General features: G+C 42.7%; 1 protein-coding gene across 1 annotated transcript in view; it reads left to right on the top strand.

Moving 5' to 3' along the window:
- The first annotated feature begins 7,837 nt into the window (after window positions 1–7,837).
- Window positions 7,838–21,416, top strand: part of LOC126455560 (U7 snRNA-associated Sm-like protein LSm11) — a 130,591-nt gene continuing 117,012 nt past the window's right edge. Inside the window, exon 1 of the mRNA XM_050091315.1 lies at window positions 7,838–8,300. Within this exon, the coding sequence (XP_049947272.1) occupies window positions 8,127–8,300 (174 nt within the window). The 5' untranslated portion in view covers window positions 7,838–8,126. The remainder of the gene's footprint in view (window positions 8,301–21,416) is intronic.

Genomic DNA, 21,416 nt, shown 5'->3' on the forward strand with positions numbered 1-21,416 from the left:
CAGTTTCTCCAGTGACTTTACCTATTCAGTGGAGCCTTTTGGGATCACCAGATGAAGAAGTTCCTTGCCCTCAGGTATGATACTCAAGACTTTTTTTCCACACCAACCACGCTCCATTTTCATAGTTTTAAAAGAAACTAATGGAGAGTTGGACCAAGAGTTCGAGAATCTCTTTTGGAGCTCCAAATGTTCTTGTGACAGCATCGAAATCTGGTAAACTACTGTATGACCACATCTAAAGCTATATGACAGAAATTTTCTTTCCCAGTGCAGGAGAAAGAAATGGATTATGATTAGATTCTTCAGGTGGTCCTTGTGAAAGAACCGTTTTGAGCATTGTACCTGAGGATCAGGAACTGGTTGATCTGGTGGTCCCAAAAGACTTGATGGGACAGGTGCAGCTGTTTCATATATATAGCTTTCGATGCTGAAAGAACTTTGTGAGAAGATTTCCAGATCTAGTTCTGCTGAATGATTCTGATGCCTGTCTTCCACTGATAAATAGTATAATCAAGGTGCAGATACTAGTACATTATCAGCTTTCTTTTCTAGGTTTTTGAATATACTTAAATATGCTTTGTACGAATCAGAATGTTTAAAGGATCACCTATCACAGTATGAGAATCCTGTTAAATTTTGTTTTATATTGTATTTATTGTCCATTGGGTGCATTATGTGAGGTATTTCGTTCATTTTATACACATGGTCTAAAATGGTAATGTTATAAGCATTCCCTTACAGATTACCATTATTGTAATAATTTTGCACCATAATAATGAGTTATTTATGATTTTCAAATTCAAATGGCTCTGAGCACTATGGGACTCAACATCTGACGTCATCAGTCCCCTAGAACTTAGAACTACTTAAACCTAACTAACCTAAGGACATCACACACATCCATGCCCGAGGCAGGATTCGAACCTGCGACCGTAGCGGTCGTGCGGTTCCAGACTGTAGCGCCTAGAACCGCTCGGCCACGCCGGCCGGCTATGATTTTCAGTTAACGAAACATACATATGTGAAAAGGTAAACGTAAACAAACAAAAATTAAACGCCAAATAACATTTTAAAAAATTAAACAAAAATAAGTCAAACAAATAATTGGGGTAGTAATGAAAATTTAGATATTTTAATTGGTTAAGTCCAAAATACTCTGGCAACAAATTGTGTACAGCTTATTTCCCAGAAACATCATTTCACCAACCAGCTTTATTACACGTGGGTGGATGTGACATGAACGATACGTCAATTTTTGTTGTAACAAAAGTTTTCTTTTTTCAAAATTGATTTATGTTGATGGAGTAGTTGCAGAATTTCGCATTATGATTGATTATACAGTTTTCAAGAATGTTAATTAGATTTCAACTTTTATATTAATAACATTTTTTATATTTCATAGTTCTGAAAATACTCCCACTAAACGTAATACACCAGGTTATCGCTGGGTGTGTGTTTTACCCCTTAAAAGTAAAATTGGTCAAAAATGAAAAAAAATGTTGCATTATTTTGATCTCTCTACATCCTTGCCATATTTCACCAAGCTCGTTTATTTTCACGTGGGAATGTTTCTTGGTAGCCCCGCAGTCTAACATAACAGTCGCGACACTCACTGCTGCAAAAGTTGTTATCGTTTGACAGCTGGAAAGACACTAGTGCTCCAAGCGGCGAGAAAGGAGAACCTCAGATGCGTCGTAAGCATAATGTTTGATTTGCATCCGTACGTGATTTACGAAATATTTAAATTATTTTTTGCCTTCAAGAGTTTGTGTGATATCAGAAGACATAGATGTTTCCAAAAATGATTCTAAAATACGCGCAAGTAGGGATAAAAATCATGAATCCAGTGACAAGTTGAGACACATTCGTGAAGAAACACTTGAGAAGTTGGATAGAACTGCAGCTTAGCATGTTGATATCAACGAAATATAAACACATAGATTCACACATAAGAAGCACAGGCATGTACCTCCACATACAAAAGGGATCGACATCCCATTTGTCGTTCCTTAGGCCTACTGTGTTTTTAGTCATTGTCGCCTGTTTCCACAAGTACGGCCTTCATCTTTATATTATTCCAAGTGAGACAAGCAACTGCCAAATAGTAGGAGAAATGTACTTTGAGTGTAAACCCAAGTCCTCAAGGCCAATAACACTGTCAGAAGTGTTGCCATATGTTAAATTTGCAATTAGAGACCTTTCATCCAATGACATTTGCACTAGTTATCAGTATCGGAGAAATGCTGAAGCTTCTGCTTTAAAAGGTGGAACATATTGTCACTTATCCCACATTTTATTTTTATGCCCTCCACATACCTCTAATGTACACACTGTAGGAAACACAAAACGTTCTGACAAAACCTGTATGCCTGAGTGCTGTAATACAATAAATTAGAACAAACAGTTTATTTTTGTCTTTCCACTTTGCAGATGGCATGCTAATCTGGCTTACCAATAAGTCAATGGCCTCTTTATTTAACTTTCGAGATCCTATAGTCTTCAAAATTTGTTTGTCCTACTTCACTTGATCCTTCTGATACAGCAACTGTTGCTGTCTGTACTTAAAATGATAGGCACTTTCCTTGTCCTGTAACAATATTGCACGAAGTCCAGCGATCTGCACATTCTGATACCCCACACGCTTTTTTGACACAAATAACTGCACTAATTTTACCACTTCATCGGCAAAGCAGATCGATGTTGACGATTCAGATGAATCTGGCACTGATGTATGGAGAGTTAAACTAGTTGCTTCTGTGCCATAGGCATGTTTTACAGCATTAGACGGTTTGTCGAACCTTTGTGGCAGTTTCCCCTTCATCGTTAGTTGAGGTGGCTTATTTGGAATTCAGATTCTTTATTAGTCATTCAGCATTGTTACATGCAATAGACTTCGTCAGATCACTTAACTTATTAATTTTACAAAATTTTTTTTACATATTTAAGTTGATATTGCGCATTTCTAAAAATTCTTCTAATGAATAGAATGGATTAGTTAACAAGAAGTTATGAACATTGTCTTTAAATAATTTGTCGGGCTTGATTGACCCATTTTTAGACAATTTGTTATATATTTTAATTGCCATATACTTATGACTATTGTTAGTTTTAGCTAATCTATTTTGTGGCAACAGCAGAGAAGTACACGTTCTTGTATAGTAGCCATGTCTTTCATTTGTTACACTTAAATTAGGTAGTTCAGCAAGTATGTAGTTAACACTGTCAAGAATATATAAATTAATTACTGTTAAAATTCTAAATTTAGTGAACAATGGTTTACAATGTGTTCTATTATCTACCTTAGCCATTACTCTGATTGCTTTCTTCTGGATCACCATAATTTCATTTATTTTTCTGCTGTTTCCCCAGAGTATTAACCCATACCCTAAAACAGATTGAAAAAAGGCAAAGTACGCTGTCCTTACGTACTCAAATGTCACACAACACATCAGTCTCTTCAACAAATATATAACTCTTGACAACCTAACCACTATGTGATCAACATGAGAGTTCCATGTTAGACTGTTGTCAAGTATAATACCTAAAAACTTTGCCTTTTGTTTCTCTATTTTTTTAGTCTTTGATAGACTGAACCACATATTCTGGGTCTTTTCCTCATTTAATAGCAGACCATTGGCATTAAACCATGATGTTGCATTTTCTTTTGCCAATTTCATATCACTTACAAGGTTATCAAGTACATGGTTTACAGATAAAAAAGTTGTGTCATCTGCATACATATATGTCTTTACATCTATATTTCCTGGTAAGTCATTTACGTGTACAAGGAAAAGAAGGGGTCCCAATTTAGATCCCTGTGGCACTCCATGTTGAACCTCGAGTATGTTTGACAGATGACTTCCTGAACTCACCACCTGGTTCCTTTTATTGAGGTATGATTTGATGAGTTTTAAACTTTTATCACATATTCCATAGTACTCAAGTTTAGAGAGCAGAAGTGAGTGGTCAACACAGTCAAAAGCTTTGCTCAGATCACATAAGGTTACCTGTGCGTGCGCATGGTCCTCAAATGCTCTTAGAATGTTTCTGAGTAAGAGCTCTATGGCATGTATAGCTGACCTCCCTTTTCTGTAACCAAACTGTGATGCACTTAACATACCATTTAGTTCTAGGTACTCATACATCTGCTTATATATTATGCCTTCAAAGGCTTTTCCTAGTACTGGAATTAGTGAAATTGGTCTGTAGTTTGCAGGATCTGATTTGACACCCTTCTTAAAGACTGGAGTTACCTTGGATAGTTTGAGAGGATCAGGAAAAAACCCTTCTATGAGACACAGGTTTATAGAATATGTTAATGGTGCTGCAATGTAATGTATGATTTCTTTCAATAGATTGTTTGAAATATTAAAAATATCTGTACTGTATGAATTTTTCATTTCTTTGACTATTTTAAGAACTTCATGTTGGCATACCTCTTTGAAGTGTTTCAATGATGATCCGGCCCTATTATGATTTAGGTTTGCTCTCTTCAGATAATCTATACATATTACATTGGGTTTACTCATCAGCTTTTTGATATCATCAGCACAGCTTACAAAATATTTATTGAATGTATCTGCTTGTATTGGGACTGTCTTGTCGAAGTTTCTGACTTCACCTTTAACAGTATTAATTACTGACCAGGCTGTTTTGCATTGGTTTTTACTATTTTTTATGTAATTTGTGTTGTATCTTAGTTTTGCTAATTGCAACTCTTTCTTATACAGTTTCTTAGTGATTTTTTCGAGATCCTTAATTTCATTAGACTTGTTTACTTTGGCAAGGCGCTTCAACAGCAGTAGCTTATATTTTAGATTCTCCAGTTCTTTGGTGTACCAAAATTTACCTTTTCTTGTTTTATGGTATTTCTTTTGAACAAGATGGGCTTTTAAAATACCTGTTAAGTAATTGTGGAATGTTTCATAAACTGTTTGGGCACTGGAATCACAGTTTTGAAATAATTTGTCCCAGTTTGTTATGCTCAACTGGTGTGTTAGTTTTATGAGATTGTGTTTTGTTAATATTAAGGTATTAGATTTTGTTAACTTTTGTCCAGCCTTGCTCTCATCCCCTTTTATAAAATGTCTTAACTTTACTGTTAACATGGAGTGGTCTGAGAAAACAAACTCCTTTGCCTTGGTGGAGTACATATCACGAGCACAGTTGACAAAAGCATTATCCAAGCACGCTTGTAGTCTTGTTGGTTCTGAATTTACATGATGGAAGTTGTGTTGCCTTAGCATATTCAGTAACTTATTTACACTGGGTTTGTTACATGTTACATCAAAGCTTGAATTAAAGTCTCCCCCAATTACAGTTACATACTGTTTCCATTTCGTTATGTAGCAGAGTACACTGTCTAAATTATCTAAAAAAGTTTTATCATCTGAGTCAGGGGAATGGTAGATACATACTATGATAAGTTTCATTACATCACATATGACCCCGGTAATTTCAAAGTCTTTCTCTACACATGCCCAACTAAGATCTAGTTCTCTACACTCTATTTCATTCAAAACATAGATAACAGTACCACCATTACAGTACTGAGATCTGCAAAAACTGTTTCCATGTTTATAACCTTCTGGTACATAGTATTGTATTTGTTCTGGTTTAAGCCAATGTTCTGATAGACATAAGAAAGAATACTTATTCTGTGGCAATGACTCATCCAGAATTTCAACTTTATTTTCAAGACCCTGAATGTTTAAAAATAGGATGTTATTATGACTTATCTGTGAGTTAGCAGGCTGGTTTTTCACATTTTTATTTTCTTCTTGGCTTGAAACCATAAAAAATTATCACTGAATGACACAGATGTATTTTTCCTTTGGCTCCTCCTTAAGCATTGCTGTGTTGCTGCTCCAGTCGTTGTTGGTTCTGTTACTGCTGCTGCTACTGCTGATAATGATGGTGCTGCTGCTGTTTCACTTATTTCTGGCGTTTGTTGTTCCATAACTGCTGTGCCTTTCTGTGAATTATTAACATTTGGAGTGATCACTTGCATTAATAAAATTTCACATTTGTCTTGGAGAGGTGTAGCTTCACTGATAGCAGATTTCACATTGGATTCTACAGGATACACACACTTCCTGTCCATGAGAGGTATGACTTTTCTATCATCACACTGCACATTTGAGATTTTATTTACAAGTTCTAAAATTTTGGTTACTATTACGTTTTTTCCAAGTACATTTAGATGGGAACCATGTGTTGTGTGAAATCTTTTCCCTAAATTGCTGATGTTCACAAATGTTACATTTTCAAACCGCTTGAAAATATTTTGCATCTCTTTACTTGCTGTTTCAATTTCTTTATTTACACAGGACCATTCTATCAAGTCGTAACGGTGTGGCACTGAAAAAACAATAACATTTGTTCCTCTCAGCTCATACAGTTTTCTTTTTAGCGAGATTAAGAGATCATTTTTTTCGTTCCTAGCTATATCATTTGATCCCGCCAGGAAGATGGAAAAGTCCTTTTTGCTCAATGAGGAAATTTTTTCTTGACTCATTGACGTAGCAGCACTGAATTTTGCTCCTGGTGTTATTGTACAGTTAAAACTAAAATTCTGACTACTTGCACGCCGAAATTCAGCGGCTGTATTTCGTCCTTGGCTGTCGGCATACAGTTCAATTTTACCGGTACTTGCTGTTCCGAGATTGCCTGTTTCCTGCCTATCTTTGCAGTAAGCAAAGTCTTGTTTGGCCCTATTTATTGTGTCTTTTTTGCTAACACATGTCGATATTGTTTCAGTAGAGCAGCTTAGCGGTGGAAGATTTTTCGTGAGCACTTTCGCATATGATCTTTTACTTAACTGCTGCTGAAATATTCCATGTTTTACCTTATTCACAAAGTCGTTTGGTTTTCCACATGGTACACTCGCACTGTTAACTTCACTTTCACAATCCGTAGTCGAAAGAGCTTGAAAGTAATTTTCGTTCACTATATTTATGTTTCTTTCGCCGTTTTCTGTATCTTGTATTATCTGTTTGCGTCTTTTGTACTTCACTTCCGTCCAATTCTCCGACATATTCGAACTTTCATGGCGCGAGTTTTTCATGTTCAGTTCACTTTTTTCTTCTTTAAGTTTCTTGATATCCATCTTCAAGGAACTGATAATAAATTGTAAACTTGACACCCGTTCGCTGAGCTTTGTAATTTCATCCTTACAACTGTCACAATTTTTCTTTTTCACGGCAAAATTCACACTTTTTCTCGGACACGCACAACGAATTTTTACACTAGCCGCCATCTTATTTCCACGCGAGTTTATTATTGTCTGCATTCATGAACTCGTTTTGTTCGATGTGTAGAGGACAAAAGTTAACATTATTATAAAGGTAAAAAGGGTCTTTTTTCGTAAGATCTTCTCGTCTGCTATTCACTTGCCATTTTCTGCTCCTAAAACGAAACATTAATCATCCACATACATGTAGTTTGCAAGCAAAGCCTGACGATACAGTTTAGTAACATGATGGTGTATACTTCACAGGGTCCTTAGGAAACGTAAAAAAAGGCAGACGAAGTATCTCCTTCTTATTGTTGCTGCAATCTATTGCTTTATGCTACGCTCTCATTTGTAGAAGCCATTGTACAAACAAAATAAACAACTACTATTCGCTTTCACGATCGCATCTATCTCAACAGTTTAACTTACTAGCCGCTTGGCACGCTGCTGGCCCAGTAGACAACAAAATCTAGGTGAAGTGTCGCGACTGTTATGGTAGAGTATGGTGGCACACTTGCACTAGTTATCTTTGGACGACGCTGTAAGTAAATTTACTTGGTGTAAGTAGAATGTCATGTCTGTACCACTTCTTATAAACTTTGTGTTGGTCACAATACACAAACAAATAATTGGTTGTAGGCGCCAGTTACGAAAGATGATATTCGATGATAGTTTTGTAAATGTGGTCGTACGTTTTCTATTTTGGAAAGTGATTTGTTGGTGGTGAATTAAAACCAAATTTTCGGGAAATTACTTTTTTTTCAACACTATTGACATCTTTATAATATTCTCTCTTGTTAAAAATACCAGCGTGTTACATGTGTGATTTCTAAAATTTATGTGACATTTACGAATCGCCTTGTTCGGCGACGTCGTATATGAGCATTAGAGTATGTCGGACACGGATGACGAAAGTTTGGACGTTACATCAAGTAAATTTGATCCTTTAAAAGCCCTGTACGCTCCGAAGTTGCCACTCACTGTGCCAAATGCACCTATATACGACAATGTCTCTAAATTTTATTCGACGAAACTTGCCCCAAAGAGAGAGCCATCAAGGAAGAAGGTAAGATTAAAACTTTGTAATTGTTTGAGGATTAATAGCAGATCTGATTCAGCACTAGAGCGGAGAAGATTCAGATATTTCTGTATTGGCTGGAAGGGGTAATAATGACCTGTATGTAAAAAATTGCGCAAATATCAATAAATTTTACATTACTTGCTATCATCATCAATATTACACAGTAATGTGATTCTCTTTATTTGTTCATTATTCACCACTGCCTAAAATGCAGTGAGAATTTGCCATTGACTTATTGTTTCAGTAAATTCCCGAACAAATCTCACACCCGTAATTTCGAATCTTCGCACACATTTCACATACATTCTACAGAATTTGTTGATATTGTTGGTGTGACCTCCTTGAACTTTCCAGTTTTTAGAATCTTAGAACATTTTGTCAGCTGCAACAGTATGAGGTATCTCGAAGAGAATGACCTCCACAATGACAACCATTGTGGGCTCTGAAAACATCATTCATTTGAAACACAGCTTGCACTGTTCGTAATAGGTATTGTGATAGCCTCTGATCAAGGCAGTCAGGTAGATGCAGTATGTTGCTATTTCTGTAAAGCATTTGGCCCATGTCGTATGAACGCTTATCATCTTGTTGTATGGGGTATTAAGTGAAATTTGTGACAGGATTGCATAGGGAGGATACAACATGTAACCTGAGATGGAGAGTCAGCAACAGACATAAAAGTAACTTTTGGACATGCCTCAGGAAATGTGTTGGGACTCATGTGTTCATGTTGTATATTAATGACCTTGTAGACAATAGTAGCCTCAGACTTGTCACAGATGATGCAGTTATCTAACAGCCTTGTCAAATAGTGCTGAGGAGCAGACAGAGGTTTGGGGATCCTTCATGGCCTTGGGGTGGGAAAATGACCTTAAAAAGCAAAATAATCAGCAATAATCAATGGCTTGAGGATGCAGATGGCAATGGAAACCACTGCAATAAACACACACATTGTGTATCCACAGAACATGTGGCCTGTGAATGAAGAATTATCATGATGATCTCTCCATATGCAGAAGATTCCCGATTACTCTCTCTTTCATATCTCTGATGTGAAGGGGTAGAAATCATCAGAAAAAGATTGAGTAAACAATGAAAGAGCAACGTTCTACAAGTTAGAGCATGGATGTCAGAAGTTTGGATGTGGAAGGAAGGTATAATACCTGAAAAGGGAAATGCAAAACTCAGTCTAGATATAGGGGGGATCAGTGAATTTAAGTAGGGGGGGGGGGGGGGAAACCAGGGGTTTCTAGTCAGGTGGACATGGGTGATACCAACAGTAGCAGAAAATGGTATAAGAGGGGTGTAGGTTGAATAAGGAGACAGGAAAATGAGCTACTGTGAACATTTCGGTGATACCATTATTCTTATGTGGGTTGACAGCAAACGTACACCAATAACAATAGTTTGGGTATACATGCCAATGTCAAAAGCAGAAGATGAAGAGATAGAGAAAGTATATGAGGATATTCAATGGATAACTCACTATTTAAAGGGAGATGATGATCTAATAAGCTTGGGGCGGATTTGAATGCACCAATATAATGAGATGTGGGAGAATATGGGCATGGTTGTAAGAGTGAGAGGGGAGAAAAAGTGAGTTTTTCAATAAATTTCAGCTAGTAATAATGAATACACTGTTCAAAAATAAGTAGAGATGGTATTCTAGGAAAAGGCATGGAGATGTGGGGAGATCCCAGCTAGAGTGTAAAGCATACCTGTGAGCAGATGTGTGTTTTGATCATAATCTAGTAGTGATGATGGTAGTTTAAGAGAATTGTCCAGAAAAAACAGCGTGGAAAGAATCGGGATACTGAAGTACTAAGGAATGATTAGGCGTTTTTGAAGTTTTTCAAGGCTGTAGATGCTGCAGTAGTGGTTCTTAGGATAGAAATTTAAATTGAAAAAGAATGAACATCTCCTAAAAGGACAGTCACTGAAGTTGGACAGGTAAATATAGGTAAGAGAAAGCTAATAGCAAAGAAACCATGGGCAACAGAAGAAATGTCTCAATTAATCAATGAAAGATGGAAGTACAAAAATGTTCAGGGAAAGGCAGGAATACAACCCTATAAGTCAGTTCATGTTGTTGTTGTTGTCTTCAGTTCCAAGACTGGTTTGAAGCAGAGCTGTGCTACTCTGTGCTGTGCAAGCCTCTTCATCTCCAAATAACTACCACTACCTACATCTCTTGGGCTCCCTCTACAGTTCCCTTCAGTACTAAATTGGTGACCGCTTCATGTCACAGAATGTGTCCTATCAACCTATCTCTTCTTCTAGTCAGTAGTCAGGTTGAACCATAATTTATTTTCTCCCTAGTTACATTAGTTACGTGACCTATCCATCTAATCTTTAGCATTCTTCTGCAGCACCACATTTCAAAAGCTCCTATTCTTTTTTTGTCTAAACTATTTATTGTCCATGTTTCCCTTCCATACATGACTACACACTCCATACAAATACATTCAGACAAGACTTCCTAAATCTATATTCGATGCTAACAAATTTCTCTTCTTCAGAAATCCTTTTTTTTTGCCATTGCCAGTCGACATTTTATATCCTCTCTACTTCGGCCGTCATCAGTTATTTTGCTGCGTACGTAGCAGAATTCATCTACTACTTCAAGTCTCTCGTTTCCTAATCTAATTCCCTTAGCATCATTGGATTTAATTTGACGACAGTCAATTATCCTTGTTTTAGTTTCGTTGATGTTCATCCTATATCTTCCATTCAATACACTGTCCATTCCATTCAACTGCTCTTCCAAGTCCTTTGCTGTTTCTGATAGATATACAATGTCATCGGCAAACCTCAAAGTTTTTATTTCTTTTTGCTGAACTTTAGTTCCTACTCCAAATTTTTCTGTGGTTTCCTTTGCTGCTTCTTCAATGTACAGATTGAATAACATTAGGGATAGGCTACTACCCTATCTCATTCCCTTCTCAACCACTGCTTCCCTTTCATGCCACTAGACTCTTACAACTGTCGTTTGCTTTCTGTACAAGTTTTAAACAGCTGTTTGCTCCCTGTGTTTTACCCGTGCTACCTTCAGAATTTCAAAGATTATTTCAGTCAACATTCTCAAAAGCTTTCTTTAAGTCTACAAACACTATAAACGTAGGTTTGGCATTCCTTAACCTGTCATCTAAGAGAAATTGTAGGGTCAGTATTGCCTTGTGGGTTCCTACAGTTCTCTAGAATCCAAACTGATCTTTCCCGAGGTTGGTTTCTACCAATTTTTCCATTCTTCTGCAAATAATTCTTGTTAGTATCAACTAATAGTCCAGTAAAATTCAGACCTGTCAGCAACTGCTCTCTTTGGAATTGGAACTATTGTATTCTTTTTGGAGTCTGAGGGTATTTCACTGTTTCATACATGTTGCACACCAGATGGAAGAGTTTTCTCATGGCTGGGTCTCCCAAGACTGTTAGCAGTTCTGACAGTATGTCATCTGCTCCAGGGGCCTTGTTTTGACTTAAGTCTTTCAGTGCTCTATCAAACTCTTCTTGCAGCATCATGTCTCCCATCTCATCTTCATCTACGTCCTCTTCTGTTTTTATTATAGTGTCTGCAAGTTCATCTCTCTTGTATAGACCCTCTATATACTCCTTCCACCTTTCAGCTTTCCCTTCTTTGCTGAGGAATGGTTTTCCATCTGTGCTCTTGATGTTCACACAGCTGCTTCTCTTTTCTCCAAAGCTCTCTTTAATTTTCCTGTAGTTAGTGTCTTTGCCCTAGTGATAAATACTTCTAAATCCTTACATTAGTCCTCCAGCCATTCCTACTTAGCCATTTTGCACTTCCTGTCAGTCAGATTTTTTAGATGTTTGTATTCCCTTTGGCCTGCCTCATGTACTGCATTTTTATATTTTCTCTTTTCATCAGTTAAGTTCAGTATATCCTGTGTTATCCTGGGATTTATGCTTGGCCTTGTGTTTTTACCTATTTGATCCTCTGCTGTCTTCACAATTTCATCTCTTAAAGCTGCTTATTCTTCTTCAACTCTATTCCTTTCCCATGTTCTCATCAAATGTTGCCTAATACTCACTCTGAAATTCTCAGCATTATCTGTCTCTTTCAACTTATCCCGGTCCCATCTCCTTAATTTCCTAACTTTTTTGTACCTAGTTTCTTCAGTATTACCTTACAGTTCATACCCAATAAATTATGGCCACAGTCCACATCTGCCCCCTGGAAATGTCTTACAATTTAAAATCTGGTTCCTAAATATCTGTGTTATCATTATATTCTGTCTGAAACCATCCGGTGTCTCCAGGTCTCTTCCACGTATACAGCCGTCTTCGTGATTTTTAAACCGGTGTTAGTCATAATTAAACTGTGCTCTGTGCAAAGTTCTACCAGGCAGCTTCCTCTTTCATTCCTTTCCCCAAGTCCATATTCATCTTACTATATTTCCTTCTCTTCCTTTTCCTACTATGAATTCCAGTCACCCATCACTATTAAATTTTCATCCCCACCCCTTGATCTATATGTATGATTTCTTTTATTTCATCGTACATTTCATCAATCTCTTAATCATGAATGGAGCTAGTTGGCATATAAACTAGTACTGTTGTGGTAGGTGTGGGCTTTGCGTCTGTCTTGGCTACAGTGATGCATTCATTGTAGCTTACCTGCATTCCTACTTTCTTATTCATTATTAAACCTAGCCCTGCATAATCCCTATTTGATTTTCTAATTACCACTCTTTACTCACCTGATCAGAAGTCTTGTTCCACCTGCCACTGAACTTCACTAATTCCCACAATATCTAATTGTAACCAATCAATTTCCTTTTTTAAATTTTCTAACCTACCTGCGTGATACAGGGATGTAACATTTCACACTCCAGTCTGTAGCCCCCGCCCCTCCCCGTGGGCCCAGGGGATAGAATAGGCCCGAGGTATTCCTGCCTGTTGTAAGAGGTGACTAAAAGCAGTCTCACACCTTTTGGCCTTTATGTGATGGTCCCCTGTTGGGTTTGACCTCCATATTTCTAAATTTTCCCAAAGAGCGAGCCAGTTGGGGAAGGGCACCTTACATGGTGCATGATGTCCATTGTGCATTGAGATCTTCAGCCCACTTTCTCGTCGTCACATTGCAGTCCTGCCCATTCTCCATCTCTTGGGTGAGGACAGCTTCCTGGATGTGTTTTCCACCATGCACTATGCAGTGACTATCTGTGCTGACAATGACCATGGACTTCTTTGCACCCCATAACCAGTATGGTAGCCAGTCCGTTGTGGTGGGGCCACCATGCATGCTGTTGGTTGTATCCCCCTGACAACACAGGGATTGCTCCACTGATGCCTGCGCTGTTAACTCCCCACGTATGCCCAGGAATAGATGCCCGTCACCCTGGGGCATCAGAACTCCCGGCAATGGCCGTCCTACCAGGTGGCCTTTGCTGAGGCTGAGTGGTGCCTGTGGGAAGGACTCCTGGTTGGAGTGGGTGGCATCAGGGCGGATGACATGCTATGAAGCGTAGTATGTCATCTCTTGCCGGTGGTCCACCACCAGCAGTCTCTAAGCGGGCAAAGTCTAACTTCATTGCTGAGAAATATGACCCCAAGTCGTTCCTCTCCCTGGCCACACCATAGGAGGAACACCAGGCTAAGGATGGCAGTGAAGCTTATTTGCCCTGGTACCTCGTATGTATGAGTGTTGATGAGGAATCTTTCATGTCCATGAAGCCTCAGTTCTTTGTGGAGCATATGGAGGACAAGTTTGGGGAGGTGGAGGGCATGTCCAAAATGCATTCTGGGTCTGTTTTGATAAAAATAGCATCCTCTGGCCGGGTCCCTTGGATCACTCCCTTCCCAGGTTTCTGCTAGTGGGAAAGATGACATCCACCAGTGTCTGAAGAGCCCATAAGCAGCTGGTCGTAGGGCTTCATGCTCATCCTCAGTCCCGCAGACTGATTCAGTAAAGTCCTCCCAGCCAGGGAAACCCAAGGACACAGTGCGAGAAATTGAAAAAGAAGACCCCCAAGAATAAGGAACTTGTGGTGGCACCCACACCACCGCTACCTACAAGCTCTGCATCTGGGGATGGGGTGGAGATTCTGGCGTCTACCAGGGCCTCAGACACAATGGATATAGACTGCTCAGGCAAAAAGTCATTTGCACAAGGTGACCTTGAGGTGTAAACTGCTTCAATGAATGTTTTATGCCTTCCCAGTGTCACGATGATGTCATCCTCCAGTGGAATTGCGGCAGTTTTCTCCACCGCCTGTCTGCGCTACGGCAACCGTTAAGCTTTCCACCTGCTTTGTGCATTGCCCTCCAGGAAACCTGGCCTCTGTGGCTATAAGGGATTTTACAGGAACCTTAGTGACTATAATCGAATGTCGGGTGGAGTTTGCATTTATGACCTAAATTCAGTATGTAATGAAACTGTACCCATTCAAACCCCTCTTGAAGCTGTGGCTGTCAGACTATGGATGACACAGGAAATAACTGTCTGCAATGTATATCTTCCTCCAGATGGTGTAGTACCCCTGAATGTATTAGCTGCACTGATTGATCAATTCCCTAAACCTTTCCTACTTTTGGGAGATTTTAACCCCCATAGCCTCTTGTGGGGTGGCACCATGCTTACTGGCAGAGGCAGAGATGTCGAAGCTTTACTGTCCCAGTTTGACTCTGCCTCTTAAATACTGGGGCGCCACACATTTCGGTGTGGCTTGAGGTAGTTACTCGGCCATTGATTTATCAATTTGCAGCCCAGGACCTCTCCCATCTATCCGCTGGAGAGCACATGACAACCTGTGTGGTAGTGGCCACTTCCCCATCTTCCTGTCACTGCCCTGGCATCGGGCCCACGGACGCCTGCCCAGATGGGCTTTAAACAAGGCGGACTGGTAAACTTTCACCTCTGATGTCACCATTGACTCTCTCCCACATGGTAACATCGAAGTGATGGTTGAGCAGGTGACTACAACAATCGTTTCTGCAGCAGAAAACACAATCCCACGCTTCTTAGGGTGCCCCCAGTGAAAGTCAGTCCCTTGGTGGTCGCTGAAGCAATTACAGAGCTTCGGTGAGCCCTACGGCGACACTCTTCCCTAGAGCATCTGATAAACATGAAGCAGCTCTGTGCCCGTGTACACCAGCTTATAAAATGATGGAAACAGGAGTGTTGGGAGAGGTACGTGTCGACCATTGAGTGCCATACGTCACCTTCCCAAGTCTGGACGAAGATCAAATGTCTTTTTGGGTACCAGATCCCAACAGGTGTCCCTGGCATTACCATCAATGGCGTGTTATGTACAGATGTAAACACAATTGCCGAGCACTTTGCTGATCACTATGTTCGAGCCTCTGCATCGGAGAACTAAGCACCAGCCTTTCGCACCCTCAAACGACGGATGGAAAGGAAAGTCCTCTCATTTGCTACACACCACAGTCAACTCTAAAATGCCCCATTTATGGAGTGGGAGCTCCCCAACGCAGTTGTACATTGCCCCGACACTGCTACTGGACCGGATCAAAACCACTGTCAGATGATTAAACATTTATCATCTGACTACAAGCACCATCTCCTCATTGTCTTCAACTGAATCTAGTGTGATGGTGTCTTTCCTTCACAATGACGGGAGAGCACCATCATTCTGGTGCTCAAACTCGGTATAAACCCACTTGATGTGGATAGCCAATGGTCCATCAGCCTCACTAACATTCTTTGTAAGCTGTTGGAACGTATGGTGTGTTGGCAGTTGGGTTGGGGCCTCGAGTCACGTGGCCTACTGGCTCCATCTCAGGGCGGCTTCCGACAGGGGTGCTCTACCACCGGTAATCTTGTGTCCCTGTAGTCTGCCATCCGAACAGCCTTTTCCAGACCCCAACACCTTGTTGCCGTCAAAGCGTATGACACCACCTGGCGACATCATATCCTTGCCACAATGTATGGGTGGGGTCTCCGAGGCCCACTTGCGATTTTTGTCCACAATTTCCTGTCGCTCCGTACTAGTGTCCAAGTTGGTGCCTTCCATAGTTCGCCCCCATATCCAGGAGAATGGGATCCCACAGGGCTCTGTATTGAGTGTATTGCTATTTTTAGTTGCCATAACGGTCTAGCAGCAGCTGTAGGGGCGTCAGTCTCACCCTCTCTTTATGCAGATGACTTCTGCATTTCCTACTGCTCCACCAGTACTGGTGTTGCTGAGTGGTGCCTACAGGGAGCCATCCACAAGGCGCAGTCATGGGCTCTCGCTCACAGCTTCCAGTTTTAGGCCGCTAAGTTGTGTGTCACGCACTTCTGTCGACATCGTACCGTTCATCTGGAACCAGAACTTTACCTTCATGACAATCCACTCAGTGCAGTGGACACATATCGATTCTTAGGACCGGTTTTCGACGCCCGATTGCCTTGACTACCTCACCTTCATCAGCTTCCGGAAGTGCTAGCAGCAACCTCAATGCCCTCCGCTGACTGAGCAACACCAACTGGAGTGCAGATCGCTCTACTCTGCTGCATCTCTACAAAGCCCGTGTTCAATCCCGCCTTGACAGTGGGAGTCTCGTTTGTGGTTCGCTGCCGCCCTCAGCGTTGCATGTGCTCGACCCAGTACACAACTGTGGCGTTCGCCTAGCCACGGGAGCTATTAGAATGAGTCGGGTGACCAGTGTCCTGGTGGAGGCCAGAGTTCCTCCATTGCAGATCCGACACGCACAACTGCTTGCCAGTTACGTTGCACACATTCGTAGTTGTCCTGAGCATCTGAATTGCCATCTCCTTTTTCCACCTGCGGAAGTTGATCTCCTGCATCGGTGGCCTAGGTCAGAGCTAACAATTGCGGTTCACATGCAATCCCTTCTGTTTGTACTGGAGTCCTTCCCTTTACCACCTCCCATCCAGGTCCGTCTGCACACACCTCCACGGTGTATACCTAGGCCGCAGGTTCGTCTGGACCTTTCACATGACCCTCAGGACTCAGTTACTCATCCCGCTCTCCGCTGTCACTTCCTCTCGATTCTTGATGTGTTCCGTGGCTCTGAAGTGGTTTACACTGACGGCTTGATGGCTGATGGTCAAGTTGGCTTTGCCTGTGTCCACAGAGGCCGTTTTGAACACCATTCCTTGCCCGATGGCTGTAGTGTGTTCACTGCAGAGCTGGTGGCCATCTCTCATGCACTGCAGTGTATCTGTTCAGGCCCCAGGGAATTATTTCTTGTGTACTGACTTCTTGAGCAGCCGACAAGCTATCGACCAGTGCTACCCTCGCCATCCTTTAGTAGTGTCCATCCAGGAGTCCATCTATGCCCTGAACCAGTCCCGTCGTTCAGTGGTGTTTGTGTGGACCCCACAACACGTCTACATCCCAGGCAATGAACTTGCCCACAGGCTAGCCAAACAGGCTACGGGGAAACTCCTTCTGGAGATGGGCATCTCTGAACCTGACCTGCGTTCTGACTTACACTGTAGGGTTTTTGGCTTTCAGAAACGGAATGGCATAACAGTACATGCAACAAACAATGTGTCATTCAGGAGACTACGAATGTGTGTAAGTCTTCCATATTGGCATCTCTCAGGGAATCAGTTGTCCTTTGCCGGTTCTGCATTGATCATGCTTGGGCGAATCACGGTTACCTCCTGCGCCATGAAGACCTGCTAGTGTGTCGGTGCTGCGCCCGGTTGACAGTGCCCCATATTCTGGTACACTGTCCCACTTTGACTACTCAGCGACGAAATTTTGGGTTACCGGACTCATTGCTGCTAATTTTGTCTGACAATGCCTCATTGGCTGATTTGGTTTTACATTTTATTCATGAGGGTGGGTTTCATCATTTGATCTAAGTTTTAGTGCATGTCCTTTGTCCCTCCGTGGCCTCCACCCTAGTGTTTGTAGGATGGAGGTTTTAATGTGTTGCAGAGTGGCTGTCTTCCCATTTTTCTCAAGGTCAGCTGGCGATGGTAATCTGCTTTGTTCTTTTAATCTCTTCATCCCGTTTATGGGTTTCTGTGGTTTTCCTGTCCACTTTTGTCCATTTACTTGTTTATTGCCCTTCATCGTACTTGTGATTTTTCCTTTCATTCTGTTTTGAGTTGTCAGTCTCGTTTGTTTTATTCTCACACTTGTGGCATTGTTTTATTCAGAACAAGGGACTGATGACCTCATAGTTTGGTCCCTTTCCCCCTCTTTTAATCCAACCGCCTCCCATCTGTGTCGACTGTGGAGAGCACCATTCGCCTTGCTCGCCAGACTGCAGGATTCTTCAGAAAGAAAGAAAAGTCATGGAGTAGACCCTGGACCGACTGACCCACACTGAGGCTAAGAGGAAATTTGAATGCCTACATCCTGTATGCATGGCATCATCTTACGCTGATGCTACAACAGTTCTAGCCCCATCAGCTCTGCCAACCCCAGTCGTCTGTCTCCACTTCAAAGCCCGAGAAGTGTACAACTTCTTCAGCTCCTCTCACTAGGGGGGGGGGTCCCTTGGGTCACTCCCTTTGCGGGTTTCTGTTAGTGGGAAAGATGACACCCACCAGTGGCTGAAGAGCCCAAAAGAAGCTGGTCGTAGGACTTCACACTCATCTTCAGTGTCAGAGACTGAATCATGAAGTGCTCCCAGGCAGGGAAACCCAAGGAACAGCGAGAGAAATCAAAAAAGAAGATCCCCAAGACCAAAGGACTTGCGGTGGCACCCACAACACCGTTACCTGCAAGATCTGCGCCCCCTTGCGGGTTCGGGGGTAAGAATAGGCCCGCGGTATTCCTGCCTGTTGTAAGAGGTGACTAAAAGGAGTCTCACACCTTTCGGCCTTATGTGATGGTCCCCTGTCAGGTTTGACCTCCATATCTCAAAATTTTTCCGAAGAGCGAGCCGATTGGGGAAGGGCGCCTTACTTGGTGCATTGTGTCCATCTTGCGTTGAGAACTTTCGCCAGCTTATTCGTCGTTGCATTGCAGTCCTACCCGCTCTCCATCTCTTGGGTATGGATCCGTTCCTGCGTGCACTTTCCGCCATGTGATGAGCAGTGCCAGTTTCTGCATGGATGAAAACCATGGACGACACGTCACCTAAAATCCAGCTCATGAGCCAGTCCGTTGTGGTGGGGCTGCCATGTACCCTGTTGGTTGTAGCCCCCTGACAACACAGGGATAGCCCTACTGATGCGTGCGCTGTTAACTCCCCACGTATGCCAAGGAGTAGATGCCCATCTCCCTGGGGAATCGGGACTCCCGGCAATGGCCATCCTGCCAGGTGGCCTTTGCTGTGGCTGGGTGGCGCCGGTGGGGAGGGCCCTTGGTCGGAGTAGGTGGCATCAGGGTGGATGACATGCAATGAAGCGTGACACATCTTCTTCTCTTGCTGGTGGCCAGCCACCAGCAGTCTCTAAGCGTTCGAGGGCTCGTTTTAGAGGTAACGTTTATGACCCCAAATCGTTCCCCTCCCTGGCCACACCATGGGAGGAACGAAAGGCAATGAATGAAAGTGAGACGTATTCGCCCAGGTATCTCGTCTGTACCAGAGCTGATGGGGAATCCTTTATATCTGTGAAGCCTCAGTTCTTTGTAGAGCATTTAGAGGACAAGTTTGGGGAGGTGGAGGGCTTGTCCAAAATGCGGTCCGGTTCGGTATTGATAAAAATGGCATCCACTGCCCAGTCGCGGGCCTTGCTCGCTTGTAATAAGCTGGTGGCTGTCTCCGTTACTATCACGCCCCATAAAAGTTTGAATATGGTCCAGGGCATTATTTTCCACAGGGATCTCCTTTTACAGTCCGATGACGAGCTGCGCGCCAACTTAGAGCGACGAGGTGTCCATTTCGTCTGGCGCGTCCACCAGGGTCCGAGGGAGCATAAAGTTGCTACCGGTGCCTTCATCTTGGCCTTCGAGGGTGACACATTACCTGAGAAGGTCCAGGTGAGGGTGTACCGTTGTGATGTCAAGTCATATAGACCTCCCCCGATGCGGTGCTTCAAGTGTTGGAAGTTCGGCCATATGTCTTCATGCTGTGCTTCCAGCCTCGTATGTCGCGATTGTGGTCGACCATTCCATCCTGATACTCCCTGTGCCCCGCCTCCCATCTGTGTCAACTGCGAAGAGCACCATCCGCCTTGCTCGCCGGACTGTCCGATTCTGCAGAAGGAATGGAAAATAATGGAAATCAAGACCCTGGACCGACTGACGTACACTGAGGCCAAGCGGAAATATGATCGGTTTCATCCAGTGCGTATGACATCATCTTATGCCGCAACTGTCACTCCTGCTACAGTTCCATCAGCTCCAGTCAGCTCTCAGAGTCAAAGGACCACACCTGCCCCCTTGATGGTGGGGGGCACTAAACTCCCTGTTGCTCCTGCTCCATCTACTTCGGGAGCAAGGCCCCCCCCCCCCCCCCCCTCCCGCAACCATCGGGGACATCAGTTGCCCCTTCCCAGCCGGAGAAGCGTAAGACTTCTTCGGCTCCTCTCGCCAGGATGGGGTCCCTTGGGGACCTCCGTTCGCAAGTTCCGACTGGTACACAAGCGGACACCCGCAAGTGACTCAAACAACCACCGGTCTCTGGTCGTAGGGCCTCACGGTCGTCGTCCGTCCCTGAGACTGACCCAGTGAAGCCCTCCCAGCCTGAACCACCGAAGGCACAGCGAGATAAGCCAAAAAAGAAAAAGGTACCCAAGAATCCCGACATTGCGGTGGCACCCATCCTACCGCTTCCTACAAGCTCAGCGTCTGAGGACAAGGTCGAGATTCTGGCGTCTGCTGAAGACCTGGATCGCGCCGGTCCCTCAGACCCCATGGATGTCACTCGCGCAGGTACTGAATCGGTGGCAGCGAGTGAACAAGTGGCGTAAATTGCCTTCCCAGTCCCTTCACGCCTTTCTCAGCCATGGAAAATATCACCCTCCAGTGGAACTGCAGCAGTTTCTTCCACCATCTAGCTGAGCTCCGACAACTTATCAGCCTTCACCCTTTCTTCTGCATTGCTCTTCAGGAAACTTGGTTTCCCGCAATGCGAACCCCCGCGCTCCGTGGCTATCTGGGTTATTATAAGAACCGGGCAGCTTATGAAAGGGTGTCTGGTGGCGTCTGCCTCTATGTTCTTCACTCTCTGCACAGCGAGTCTGTCCCTCTACAAACACCTTTAGAG

The sequence above is a fragment of the Schistocerca serialis genome, chromosome 2 (assembly GCF_023864345.2).
Source record: "Schistocerca serialis cubense isolate TAMUIC-IGC-003099 chromosome 2, iqSchSeri2.2, whole genome shotgun sequence".
In the NCBI taxonomy this organism is placed as follows: Eukaryota; Metazoa; Arthropoda; class Insecta; order Orthoptera; family Acrididae; genus Schistocerca; species Schistocerca serialis.